Genomic DNA, 14,126 nt, shown 5'->3' on the forward strand with positions numbered 1-14,126 from the left:
CGCGATTGACAACATTTGATACTTCATTGTCAATCGTGGTTTATATAGAAAATGACAAGTTTTTGACAGGGAGTCAATGACCGCTACCGCCATATTTCGCCCAGTACAGTATAGGAACAATAATAGTGACATTTACACAGCAAAACAAACTATGATAATGTAAAGGTTAACAAGAAAGTGGAGCGACTGTTGACCGATATTGAGAGTAAATAAAGTGAAAGTAAAACGCATTTCAATTAAAAAAAAATGATTTTATAGTTTACCAAAAAATCGTGTACTAATACTTTATTTTATTAGTATATCTTGAGGATAAAAATGGATTTGACTAGTGTATTGCTAACCGAGTAGTTAATTATTACGAACTGTTTACAATCATGAACACAAGTTACAAAGTCTCGGGCCTCGGCAGCGGGCAGTAGCGCGCGAGTCAAACCACCGTTTGGCCGTATTTTCGGTCACCAAATTCATGATAGAGTGTCCGCAAACAAAATATTATAATAAGTAAAATGAAAACATTAGACTACCCCTTGGAGATGAAGGATGTGGAACCAGAAATGGCGAAGAAATTAATGGAGTATTTCACAGGTGAATAATTAATTTTATATCGAGTAAGAACGTTATTGTTTACTGCTATTTAGTAAGTAATACAATTAATTAAATAAACATACTTAATTTAGTTTTATTTATAATAATATTTTTCTTTTCGTAGAGACAAGAATAGTTTGTAGGCTGTAGCCTTAAACTACTTTATTATTAAAATAACACGGTACGTAACCTACTATCACAGTAATATTATGTCAACCTTAGATTTTTCTAAAAACATTACGAATATTAAATTACTTTATGTTAAGTATTTTAGGTTATTTTTTTTTTGTGCCTGAATTAATTTTGTACCTTATTGAAAATTATTTTGTGACTTGTATTTGAGGCCCCTGTCTAAGGCCCCAAATTAGTTTGAATACGTCTCTGACTTTTTAAGGGTCCAACATCCAGATTCCAGAATAAAATACCAAACTGTGAAGATCATGTACTTACCTACATGATTTGTGACTTTGCAGAGTGCAGAACCACAATATTATATACCTACGTATAAATCCAAACAAATAATCATTTTAATAGTGACGCCCTTGTGGGATCACAAGAAAAAGCTTTCTACGAAAGTGGTTCCCATTGTTGAAGTAATTTTGAAATTAATTTAGCTCTTATCTACTTTCCCAAACAATGAGGCATTAATGGAATTTCAGTTTTACCACAGAATAGATAATAGTACAAGTAGTTTTACCAGTAATTTAGATTGCAAATAAAATCTTTGAATCTAATTGAGTGGTATTTTCTTACCTAGATATTTAATAAAAACTAACACATTTTATTTATTTCATTTCAATAATTACTTAATTATTATCCATACTAATATTATAAATGCGAAAGTATCTCTGTCTGTCTGTCTGTCGGTCTGTCTGTCTGTCTGTCTCGCTTTCACGCCAAAACTACTGAACCGATTGCAATGAAATGTTGTACACAGTTATTCTAGAGTTTGAGAAAGGACATAGGCTACATTTTGATGTGGGAAAATATCATATTTCCATGAAAATATCGATGAAAATGAATTCGCATTGCGCGTTCGCAGCGCTCATCCCGGGGGTCCTGGGTTCGAGTCCCGCAGGCGGAACAAAAGTTTTCAATGTTCCTGGGTCTTGGATGTGTATTAAAATAAAATTTCAAAAATCTTAAACATATTTTATGTATAATATTATAAAAAATCCAGAAATATATCGATACAACGAACATTTTAGTTCTAATACGATTCAACAGATGGCGTTTTATTTTTTACTTCATTGTAACATAGAACTAATCATACTTATTAGTTATTATGTGTTTGTTTATAGTTTTTAATACGTTAGAATATTATGTTTAATAATATTATCACTTGGTATAATAATAATCAATCTATCTTATCTTATAGAACTCCTTCTGCATTTCTAATATATGTGACAAGTTGACAACAGAAGGCGCTCTAAAATTAAGGAGTTCAAGTGTACCGGCGTATTGGCCTATATTCCATCCATAAAATATGTCAATGCAATCAACATTTCAATTCTAATATATGAAAACAGATGGCGTTTTATTTTTTACTTAAATATATTTTATGTAACATTTATATAACATTTTAGTTCTAATACGATTCAACAGATGGCGTTTTATTTTTTACTTCATTGTAACATAGAACTAATCATACTTATTAGTTACTAGCTGCTGCCCGCGACTTCGTCCGCGTGGACTTCCATTTATAAAGCGCGATGTCAACAAAATTGGTGTCAAAAGCTTTTATAAAAAAAATCCTGGTACCCCTTAAATCAATACAGCTGTGCAGTGTGCACACAATAAGTATTTCATTTTTTTATATTAAACTTTATATTTTATGCCAAATTTACGTCACTGCACAGATAAAGTAGGTACTGAGTTATTTAATACCGTAGAATAGATATAACAATCGAAAAAAATCGAAACTTAAATGTAAGATGATACCACCTCTTATAGAAAGACTTTTGAGCAAGCGTCAGCGCGATATAGAAGACGCACGGCGCCATCTATTATTAATTTTTGGAACTAACTTAATTTGAACAAATTTACGCATTTTCACCCCCTGACAACCCTTTTTTCCAGTAAAAAGTAGCCTATGTCCTTTCTCAGGCTTTAGACTATCTGTATACAAAATTTCATTACAATCGGTTCGGTAGTTTTGGCGTTTGGCGTGAAAGCGAGACTGACAGACAGACAGAGATACTTTCGCATTTGTAATATTAGTATAGATTATGTGCACACTGCACAGCTGTTTTTGGGTATTTTAATTACTACTTACCAGGGTTTTAAAAAGTTTTTAAATTTGACACAAATTTTGTTGACACCGCGCGCTATAAACTAAAGTCCACTCGGACGAAGTCGCGGGCAACAGCTAGTTTAAAAATATATACATATAAGTATTCTATAGTATATAATTATAATACTTACGCTTACAGAGGGACATAAAAAGTTAAAACTAAAAACTAAAGTGTCCTTACAAATCCACTAGGTATATATTGGCTATTAGGTACCTACCACGGAGCTAACACTGAGGAGGTGTTGTAATCGAGTTTCCTTATGAAACGACGCGTGACAATTTGCGGGGTGAGGGGGTGTCAAGCTCCGCCCACTTCTCAATATTTCATCTATCGGCTAAAAGCCAAACTACTAGCTTAGGTCGATGTTGATGTTACTACGTAGTTCAACTATCTTACACTAGATGTCATTTTGTCTTGAATATTATGGGACGTACTACGGCCCTGGATATTTTTTACGTTTCAAATAGTTATCATAGGTGACGACAGATGGCGGTTTATAAGTAATTTCATAATAAAAGCTATATAATCACGGTTTTAGCTATTAAATGTGTTTAAGACCAAGTGTATAACGGTTTTCAGTATTCAAGTATGATTATTGTAATAAACTTATGCAAAATTATTCGCATTGACGTCTGTATTATCTTTCAAAGGTTTGGCCACCTAGTTTCAAGTAGTATAATTAACGCTGAAAGCTAAAATGTTCTAGAACTTTTATATTTAAATTACATTTAAAAATTTTCCAAATGAAATGTGATGGTATTTATATTATCAGAACGTCTGTCTGAGTGTTTTCGACATTGTAAAACACAATACTTCATTCTTTCCTTGTTAAATATGCAGAAAACACCAATTTATTGGGAGTCTCGTTACGTGTGCACCTGACAAACGCTGAAAGTGTACTGACTTAAGCCCCGCCCACAATGATGACGTCAGGACCTAGTTGAAAATCACAGTGCACAGTTGCTTAGGCCAGCTACTGCATGCTATATCATTTATGTATGATATAATTACTTTTTTTACGTCCGTGGATATAATATAATAAAAATCTTAAATATAATATACTTATGTATAATTTAAAAGTAATAAATATATTTCCGTTGTCTGGTACCCGTAGCACAAGTCCTTCAGGTACTCAGCACGGGGCCAGACTGACGTGGTGTGAAGCGTCCATAGATATTATTATTATAATATGAAACACCGGGTAGAGTAGGTAGACGTAGACCGTACCTTCTTCCAAAAATTGTAAAAGAACTGCATTGAACTTAGTAAACATGTAAACCTGAATCAAATCTAGCGTTTCTCCAGATAATTATTAAGTAGGTAATCCAATATCCGATTATTATGAGAAACCTTGAGAGTTCGACAAACGATGAACACACTACGATGTAAACTCATAATATACAACTCAAGCACACAAGTTTGTAACTGAACCAAGGTTTATGTAGATGAGATAGAAATATAAATATTTTATTACCAATTTTAGAAAGAATAGACATTGTCAATTTAGGTAGATAAGCTACTTATTTGCAAACAAATAATTCATACCTAATTCTATCTATGAAATATTTTATCAAGTATAACGAGATAAATAATAAATAAAGTTTTGTGCCACGATTCTCCTATAAATCTATGTATATTTAAATAACTTTAACATAATATTAGGTATAGGGATATAACATTTTCAGGTGAGCACACCGGATTTGTCCGAGTGGGCCCCAAGGGATACTTCCTTCCTCATCAGTTCAGACAAGAAGCCGCCAAAATATACAACATGGAGATACGACCAACTGACGTTTTCGTGTGCAGCTATCCACGTTCAGGTAAATCACGTATCACAGGCGTAGGAACATCGACGGTATGAGAATTGGGCCCCAAGGGCCCCAAATATAAAAAGTGACAATAATGAAATGTCGCAAGACCGATCTCTCTCATATATGCGTCGTGTCTCTAGAGAGGTACGACGAAATGTGATGGCAATATAATCTTGTGCACTCAAATAACTTGTAGGATTTCTTGTCTTTTCCACAGTAATACACTACAATCAATTTTCTAAATTCCGAGAAAGTCGCGAGGTGGTTTCCATTAAGTGAAATTATAATAATATTATGCCATAAATGCATTGTAGCCCTAACTAAGCTTAAGCTGTAGCTTGTCGTTTAACAAGTAAAAGTAACCATGATTAGTTACTTATATTTAAGGAAAATAATTATAGCGATTAATAGTTTCACGTTCGGAAAATATTTGTATAGAATATAGATATTTGATCACATAGGTAATTATCTTTTTCGTTCATTCAGTTCAATTAGGTAATAAGTTGAAATTTTGATGAGTCACTATCATCATATTTTTTTTACTAAGTATAGAAAATAGTACTTATGTATTTATTATTTTCTACAAACGATCCCCTATGTTTCGTGTCGTAAACTCCAAGCTCAGCAAGAAAAGCCCCAGTAAAAATTGTAAAGGTACAATACAACCATGATTATAATATGATTCTATGAATAATCCATTATACAGGTACGACCTGGACTCAAGAACTGGTCTGGATGGTGGCAAATGACCTGGACTATGCCACATCCGACGCCGTGCCACTTACTAACAGATATCCATTTTTAGAGTAAGTGTAAATTAGGAAAATTGTTTTTTAATTGCTCAAGAATCTACAGTTATCTACACTACTATGTATTATGTACCTATCACCTATGTAGTACCTATCCTCGTATTGGGTTTCTTAATGAAACGACGAAAATTTTAATTAAAGTTTGTTATATAATATCTTAAAAGTAGCATAAAAAGGTAGCACTGGAGGTTTCCCTACAGAAATAGAACTGTTTACTCACTGCCTCTAGCTTAAATATTAATTCTTACACGTGTAAAGGCCCTTAGATACGTAGACTAAAATTATTCCTGTCCTTGCAACCGTTCTATGATGCAATAGTAGTCTTTTCTACCATCAGAAACATCATGGGCATACTGAGGGGTGGTGCAGGGGAGGGCAGCTGCCCCCCCCCTGGATCATGTTGACGTCCCTACTAAGTACTTTCATCTATAAAAAATATTTTTTGCCATTTATTTTTATTTATTGCAATACAATATTCTTACAACTAAAAATTATTAATTTTTTATCTATACTAATATTATAAAGAGGTAAACTTTGTTTGTTTGTTTGTTTAATTGTAATGAATATGCTCAAAACTACTGGACCGATTTTAAAAATTCTTTCACCATTCGAAAGCTACATTGTTTACGAGTAACATAGGCTACTTTTTATTTTGGAAAATATAGGGTTCCGTAAGATATTTCAGTTTTTCGGAAACAACCACAAAATTTACTTATTTTGCGTACGCTGCCTAAACTATAAAAGATAGAACCATACAATGTTCTAAATAAATGTAGATCTTATAAATATGTACAAAAATGTCCACGACACACTATACCTATCTATGTCAATTGTCAAGTGAGGCACAACAACCATTTTTTTATTTAAAAATCTTGATTTTTTTGGGCTACATTTAAACGCATTTAATTTACTCATGCTAATAATCCTTATCAAAATAAATTATTTCATCTCTAAGTACAGTTTATGTAGACAATATTTGGTTTTGATTGATTAAAATTGGACGTTTGGTTTGGAAGTTATGGCGAAATCAAAATATTGCGATTTTCGCCCGTTTCGAAGTGGGCGCTGCTACCAAGGCGGGGTCGGGGGTGCGCTCGCTACATGCCAGCACGCAAATTATCAGAAGGGGTTGTTCAGGGAAGTAGCTAACGGAGTTTTAACACAGCTGAAGCTACATGACTGATTTGGTCGTCAGCTCTTAGTCGAGCAGTAGTAGAAGATCTATGAGTAAACAAAGTTTACCTTTTTATAATATTACTATAGATTAAAAACTACTGAATCGATTTTAATCATTTTTTCAGTGAGTGACATAGGCTATATATTTTTTACCCGTGCGAAGCCGGGGCGGGTCGCTAGTTCTTTATAAAAAATCTGATTTGCCCCCTGGCCCAGAACCTGGGTAATTTGCCTAATTTTTTTTTACCTAATTTTATATGCATTCAGTAGGTCTGAGAATCAGCTACTGACTAAACTTGCATTTGTTGAATAAATAATAGTAAATTATTACAACTCGAGACTGATGGCGAACATTGTTTGTGCGACAGGATAGCGATGGACGTTGCCATGGCCCATGGTGCCATACTTATTTAGTCACTTCAATAAAATAATAATATTATGGGCGAAATACTTTACGTGGCAAAACAACGTTTGCCGAGACAGCTAGTATCTATATAAATATAACTTTAGTTATCAGGTCGAATGGAAACTACGATATTTTTAAAATATCTGAACGTTTATCCTGCTACCTTTTATATCCAATAAAAAAATCTATAACACCTAGGAAATAAGAAACCAATCACGTTTCAAGAGGATACAGTCTTCTTGTAAACTTTTTACAGGTTTTCAGTATACGTCCATCCAGTGATGAAGAAGAGATTCCAAGAAGAGAACAAAAACAGTGCAGAGAAACTCCAGCTTTTGGAGTGGGTTTCACAACCTGGAACGGAGCAGCTGGCGCAGATGAAGGAGCGGCGGTTCGTAAAGACCCACCTGCCGCTGTCACTGCTGCCACCAAACCTGCTGCAGGCCAAGGTGGTTTACGTGGCGAGAGACCCTCGAGACGTGGTTGTATCTTTCTACCATCTCAACAAAAGCATGAGGACGCAAGGGTACATAGGCGACTTTAAAACCTACTGGGATTTCTTTAGACAGGATCTACGTAAGTTCTAAGATAATCTAGTTTTAATTAAAAATCTAGTAAGTTTAAAGATAAAAATCAGCTGTCAGTTTTAAAGGTGAATCAATGAGTAATATTATTTCCAATAATTATGATTTGTTACTCTAGGTACCTTATATTTTATTATAGCAATTAACGCGAAGGCTGGAACATTTTCTTAAACCTTGATAATATAATGACACTATTTTAATATCTACCAATTAAGCCTAGGTTTGAAAATAGATTAAATCGTAACTTTTAAAATTATTATAAACGTTATTTGTAGGCTATTATTCACTTTTTGTTATTGTTATTTCAGATCATTGGACGCCGTACTTTGAGCATCTAAAAGAGTCTTGGGAAATGAGACATCATCCGAATATGTTGTTTCTATTTTATGAAGAACTTTCAAAGGTAATATACTTAAATAATAAAGAATTAACAAAATTCAATGTAACATAAGGAACATTACAAGTTACAACAATTTAATATTGGGGCCTAAAATTTGTGGCCCCTGCGAGGGGAGCCTACCAATAGTTATGCATATACGCCACTGATACAAAAGTTGAACCATCATTCCCGCCAAAAATACAATTTCAAATATTGTCTTTACAAATTAATATTATACACCGTACAAGTATAATATCGTTAGGTAATTACGTTTAATTCTCAGGACTTACCAGCGGCAGTTCGACGGGTAGCAGATTTCTTCGGCAAGCAGTACTCGGAGGAGCAGATATCGCGACTGTGCGACCACCTCAGCATCGAAAGCTTCAAGACCAACAAATCCGTCAACTACGACGTCATGAAAGTCATCGGTATAATGGTCGCCGAAACAGATGGATTTATTAGAAGAGGTAGGTATTATAATTCTTATAAGAAGATACCTACTGTTAACTGTACTAAATACTAATCCATAGTACTAATAATATAAATGCGAAAATACTGTCTGTCTGTCTGTTACCTCTACACCCCCAAACTGCTGATCTGATTTTGAAATTTGGTATGGAGATACTTTGAGCCCCGGGAAATGACATAGAATACTTTTTATTCCGAAAAAATGTACGGTTCCCGCCCGATAAACTAATTTTTGGCATCTAGTAAGTATAAAGAGAAAATAATATGCCGTCTGTCTTAGCCTTGTCTCGCGCTTAATGAATATATTCTATATACTATAGTTACTTAGGTAGATAGTTACTAGATATATACCGTACACAGTCTTTTTTACCATACGAAAGGATTTCAATCCTCTTTGGTTGGAAAGAAAGTGGATTTGTATTTTAAAAACTTTTCCAGGCAAAGCCGGTGGTTGGCGTGACTATTTCGACGAGGAGATGTCGTCGCAAGCGGAGCAGTGGATCGCGCACAACCTGCGGGACACAGACCTGCGATTCCCGCACTTTTGATACGAATAATACAATTTTTTATTGATAAAAAATGTTTGAGATCATAAATTCAAATTTTTATCCATACTATTGAAATACTAATATTATAATTAATGCGAAAGTGTGTATGTCTGTCTGTTACCTTTTCACGCCTAAACCGCTGAACCGATTTTGCTGAAATTTGGAACGTAGATACTTTGAGTCCCGGGAAAGAATACAGGATACTTTTTTTACGTTTGGTTCCTTTAATAAATTCGACATTCTCCCGCCTTTCCTTACTACACTAATGGGGTAGCGAGATTTCCTTTTGACCAGTGTCCACTTTTCTTCAGCGCCTTCATTTGTGCATTCGTTGTCTGTAAGGGCCCATGCTAAAACTCACGCGGGTGCACGTTCGCGTGTATGAAAAATAGTTAAAATAGTATGGGCAGCACAGGCGCGTGCGACGAACGTCGGACAAGCGCGGTCCGAGGGGGGGGGGTCACAGGGGACATGACCCCCCCCCAAAATCTAAGGCCTAATCTAAATTGAAAAATCTCAAAATCTTGCCAAACAATAAAAGGGAATTTCTAGTTATCCTACAGCGATAAATTTTTAGTGTAGTGACTAGTGTGTGACCCCCTCCAAAATTTCAGGCTGCGACCGCGCCTGGCGACGGAGGCTGCGTTTCGGTAGCGCCGTTGGAGCGCGCGCGTTCGAAGATATATGGGGGTAGTATTTGCGTTTTAGGCCGGTATAAATAGCCAGTACTCAAGATGCATCTCGGTCTCAAGACACGGTTCAGGCTCTGTGATTGGTTGGCTGTATGTCGCGCGCGTTGCTCAAGCACTGAGCAGCGCACCCGACTTTAAAACGCAACTACTACCCCCATACATCTTCGGACGCGCGCGCTCTGCTGCCGAAACTCACGATAAAACCAGCCGGACTGTCACACGCGCGGCGGACGGCGGGCACACGGCGCGTGCGCAATGCAATCGACGTTGTTTCCGTTGACGTCTTTTTGCCAAATAATAAATTAGTAAAAAATAATCCATGGCAATCTACTCGACACAACTGTACACGCTCGAGATAAAAATTATACTAGCAGCGCTAAATGAGATGGGCTCACGCGACGGGTGCCCCGCTCGCGGATTCGTGGCCCGCGGTGGTCTTCCGCGCCCGCATCCGCCCGTGTTTTAACGTTGGCACTTGACCCTATTATTGCTTGTGACGCTATTTGAACTTTCTTGAGCCTGAAGGAAAGTAGCTGGTTTCGTGGCTCGTGGCCACAGTCTTTTTTTAGGGTTCCGTACTCAAATTGTAAAACCTTATTAAATGCTATTACTAAGACTTCCTTGTCTGTCTGTCTCCAGGCTGTATCTCAAGAAGCGATATCGCTAGACTTCTGAAATTTTCACAGATTGTGTAGGTATATCAGTTGCCGCTATAACAACTAAAGGGTGTCAGTTGTCACACATAGAGCAGGTAATGTAAAGATGTATAATATTATAGCACGATACATCTCGATACATCTCTGTATAGAAATCGTCAGGAGACGGGAGACCACACACAGCAGCTATAATGTATATTTTTACATCTTCGTATCTTGAGATACAGAGTACATAAGATAAGTACATCTAAGTACATCTCAATACATATCTGTATATTACTATACATCTCTTCTCTTCATAGGATGTTCAAAAATTTCTGTGATTATATTTATAATCTAATATCATAATTCATACACATAAGATTAAATATTATGTGTATGAATTATGATAGACAGATACACACAGTGTTGCCACCTCAGCACAGCACTTCACAGCAGGCACTGCAGGCAGTCTGTTCCCCAGAGCCTATAATTTCTATCAAATATCTTCAATCCACATCGTTCTGTTTTTGGCACAATACATATTATGTAACAATGCGCGGATCAAAATCACAATCCGAATCATTTTCTGATCAACTATCTAGTAAATCTAATAGCAAGTAACTCGAAGGGCCATAGTATTACAACATTAAAAATAAGAACAGCCTGTATAACACCTTAGCAGCTGAAAAGTGCGTCAAGACTCAAGAGGGGCGTATACCATTGAAATGTAGGGAAAGATACATTACATTACCTGAAGTGTGTGTGATACATTAAGATAATTTAAAGATATACATCCCGGGATGTAATGTATATTAATATACATTACCTGCTCTGTTTGTGACACCCTTATACTGAAAACAAAGTAAAATTAATATATAAGGGAGGCTCTCATACTGCATACAACAATCGTGATTTTTTCGGCCTTTTTCGTTCTATATCAATAATGGCAAGGTAGGGACTTGAATTTTTCGCACATTCTTTTGTTATATGCACGGAGTCATATGTGTACTTTAATATTTAATAATACATAAAAAATCCCAATACAAAAAACACAATTTTTGCTTTGTATTGGTACGGAACCCTTCATGCGTGAGTCCGACTCGCACTTGGTCGATTTTTTGTTTACCGTGAGATTTTAAAACTACCTCCTTTTGACTGGACTTAACTATTTCTGCTTTGAATTGCACTTTGTCGGATTTATCCTGTAATGATTGTGAAAATGACTATCAAGCACAGCTTGTAACTTATAAATAGTATGAAACATCAAATAATATTAGATAGGTAGCAGATAGGTAAGTACTAGTTAATATAATAAAAATAGATCGGAAGGAAAATAAAAATAAACATAAAGGGTAATATAACCATTTATTCGAATAAAATGCTCTATTTAATATTTTTTGTAACACCATGATACAGTACACTGACATTAAGTAAATGTAGCAATTAAGTAGACATCGTTTAACTCCTATAGTAAGTCGAATTTTATACCGGCATAAATAAAACAATTTCTCAGTCCTTCCTTACACTTTTTTATTATAATAATACGGTTATAAAAAGGAAATAAATTAAAAAGCCAGATTTAAAAATCAATAATTCGTCATTAATATAAAAAATCTAAACGGACTCGTAACTAGTGACGCGAAAAGATCGATATCGTTCATTCGCGCGCGGGTGCGAGCGGACGCGCCCGCACCCGCGCCGCACTCTCGCCGACGTGTGACCACGCCCCGTCGCCCGTCGAGAGGGCACTTCAATTAATAGATCTATACAGATTACCCTCGTAACACAGAAGCGGGCGCATTCACACGGACGTCGACGGCCGGCGCGCCGGTAAAGCGATCCTATAATATAAAATGGGAGTCGCCTCCCGCACCTAACGTCTCGCCCCGGGGCGGTAAAACTATCGTACACTTACAAGAAAATCACAAAATTCAAGCGGAAATAATAGGGGGCCTACGCGATGACGTCGGGTAGCAGCGCATTGTCGGCGGGCGGCGACGGCGGCGGCTTCAGCGGCGCGGTGCCGTTCAACGCCGCTGGCTTCCTGATCGGGGCCCTCGCCGTTGTCTTGGGTGGGGCCTGTGATAATAGTAATAAATAAATATATATTAATATAAGAAGAGTATATTATATACTCTTCTTCTTTTGGCATAAGCCTCCCCGTTTAGGAGTTGCCATCGTTATAGTGGAGGTTCAAATGTACAGTTACAAAGTTATAACAGTATATTGATTGTAAATTCTTTACTCAAGAAATATTTAAAACATGTTAAAGAAACCTGTCAGACCCATAAAGTTAATATACCTAGCGGAAACGCCTCCGTGGTCTAGTGGTATAGAGCGCGGCTCTTGACTCGGAGGTCGTGGGTTCGATTCCCGCGTTGGAAACATGTTATTTCCAAGTTTGGTTAGGACAATGCAGGCTGATCACCTAATTGTCTGACAAGTAAGATGATCCATGCGTCGGATGGGCATGTAAAAAGTCGGTCCTGCGCCTGATCTCTCGCCGGTCGTGTCGGTCTTCCGTCCCACTGGGTTATGAGAGTAAAGGAATAGAGAGTGCTCTTGTGTACTGCGCACACACTTGGGCACTGTAAAATTACTCCTGCGTAGCTGGCCTGGTTACAATGAAACCGGCCACCGTCACCGAAACCGGTGTGGGAGCTATTTTTTATACCTAGCGGAATAGAGAAACAAAGGCCTGAGCAAGAGAGATGTCACTATCAGTAACACTGCGTGGTAAAAAGAGACGTCTCTTTTTTTGACGTCCAGTCGGCACGCGTGCCGCACGTTGACAATTTAATCTCATAGAAATTATGTTCAATCATGCTTGTGTAAGTGTGTACGTACACATATTTTTACACACAGATGAAACCAATTTCGGTTTCGTTTGACAGCTCCAGATTGTTGCTCTATTCCGCTATGTATATTAACTTTATGGTCAGACCAAATCCGATTTTTGAGTTTTTTGACAGGAGTTTATTATTTCATGTGATTTATAAATTTTTAGACATTAGCCAATCAAAAGAGAGAGCGAATAAATAAACGCCTGTTTTTATAAAAAACTCAAAAACTGAGAATAAAAGTCGACGATTCATGCCTAGGCTTAAGTTAGAACAAACAATGTTTCCAAGTATTTGTTGTATTATAGCACACTGCACAGTAAGGATTAGGATAGTAATTGGACAGAGATTGTATATATTTTTTGATAGGTTACTATGCAGCAGAAATATTTAATATAGTATGAATGATGTAATACCTTAATTGGGGCGGTCCTCGGCGGCGCCGCCTTCGCTGTGATTCGTTTGTTCGCGAGGTCCTTGCTCTGCTTGTCCAATGGCGCCCGCACGGGAGGCTTGGGCGCCGCAGGTCTGAAAAGGTTTTATCCAAAATTTTAATACTTCAACACTAAAAACATTTATGCAGCGTAAGCTATAATTCAACACTGCCTGTGTCTGTCATAATATTATGATGTCGTCTAAATTAGTAGAGATTCCAAATTTGAAAATCTTCATTTAAATAAAAAGTATGTGATCATATATTTATTTATAATCTCTGAGTGCAGCTTCTACAATCTACAATGATGAAACCTCAAATAAATATCTTACTTTATGAACCCCGTGGGGCAATGAGTCAGTCACTTGTCCCTAATGTGCTTAGACCCAGTTTCATCAAGCAATGTTAAATAAATAATGGCTTGTTAAATCAGTTAACGGCCTGTTAGAGCTATCGAGCGTTC

At 36.6% G+C, this 14,126-nt stretch overlaps 2 protein-coding genes across 4 annotated transcripts in view; one reads left to right on the top strand and one right to left on the bottom strand.

Annotated features, from left to right (window-relative positions):
- The first annotated feature begins 351 nt into the window (after positions 1 to 351).
- On the top strand, positions 352 to 9,108 carry LOC121731981 (sulfotransferase family cytosolic 1B member 1). Its single transcript, XM_042121696.1, has 7 exons — positions 352 to 585; positions 4,565 to 4,699; positions 5,397 to 5,496; positions 7,338 to 7,657; positions 7,974 to 8,068; positions 8,328 to 8,511; positions 8,951 to 9,108. Exons 1-7 carry the CDS (start codon positions 507 to 509, stop codon positions 9,058 to 9,060), a joined length of 1,023 nt encoding a protein of 340 aa, XP_041977630.1. The 5' UTR covers positions 352 to 506; the 3' UTR covers positions 9,061 to 9,108.
- Positions 9,109 to 11,738: 2,630 nt separating this feature from the next.
- The window catches only part of LOC121732113 (SH3 domain-containing protein C23A1.17-like), a 114,067-nt gene continuing 111,679 nt past the window's right edge, over positions 11,739 to 14,126 (bottom strand). For all 3 annotated transcript variants that reach the window (XM_042121909.1, XM_042121908.1, XM_042121907.1), the window contains 2 exons: positions 13,647 to 13,758; positions 11,739 to 12,469 (listed from right to left, as the gene is read on the bottom strand). In XM_042121909.1, coding sequence (XP_041977843.1) covers positions 12,344 to 12,469; positions 13,647 to 13,758 — 238 coding nt within the window. In that variant the 3' untranslated portion in view covers positions 11,739 to 12,343. The remainder of the gene's footprint in view (positions 12,470 to 13,646; positions 13,759 to 14,126) is intronic.

Source organism: Aricia agestis, chromosome 11, assembly GCF_905147365.1.
Source record: "Aricia agestis chromosome 11, ilAriAges1.1, whole genome shotgun sequence".
Classification (NCBI taxonomy): domain Eukaryota; kingdom Metazoa; phylum Arthropoda; class Insecta; order Lepidoptera; family Lycaenidae; genus Aricia; species Aricia agestis.

What these genes read in the sequence shown, in the direction of transcription:
- LOC121731981 (XM_042121696.1), top strand. Translation starts at nt 507, where the DNA reads ATGAAAACATTAGACTACCCCTTGGAGATGAAGGATGTGGAACCAGAA. An exon ending in ATTAATGGAGTATTTCACAG is followed by an intron (nt 586 to 4,564) that starts GTGAATAATTAA and finishes TAACATTTTCAG; the next exon opens with GTGAGCACACCGGATTTGTC. An exon ending in TTTCTTTAGACAGGATCTAC is followed by an intron (nt 7,658 to 7,973) that starts GTAAGTTCTAAG and finishes TTGTTATTTCAG; the next exon opens with ATCATTGGACGCCGTACTTT.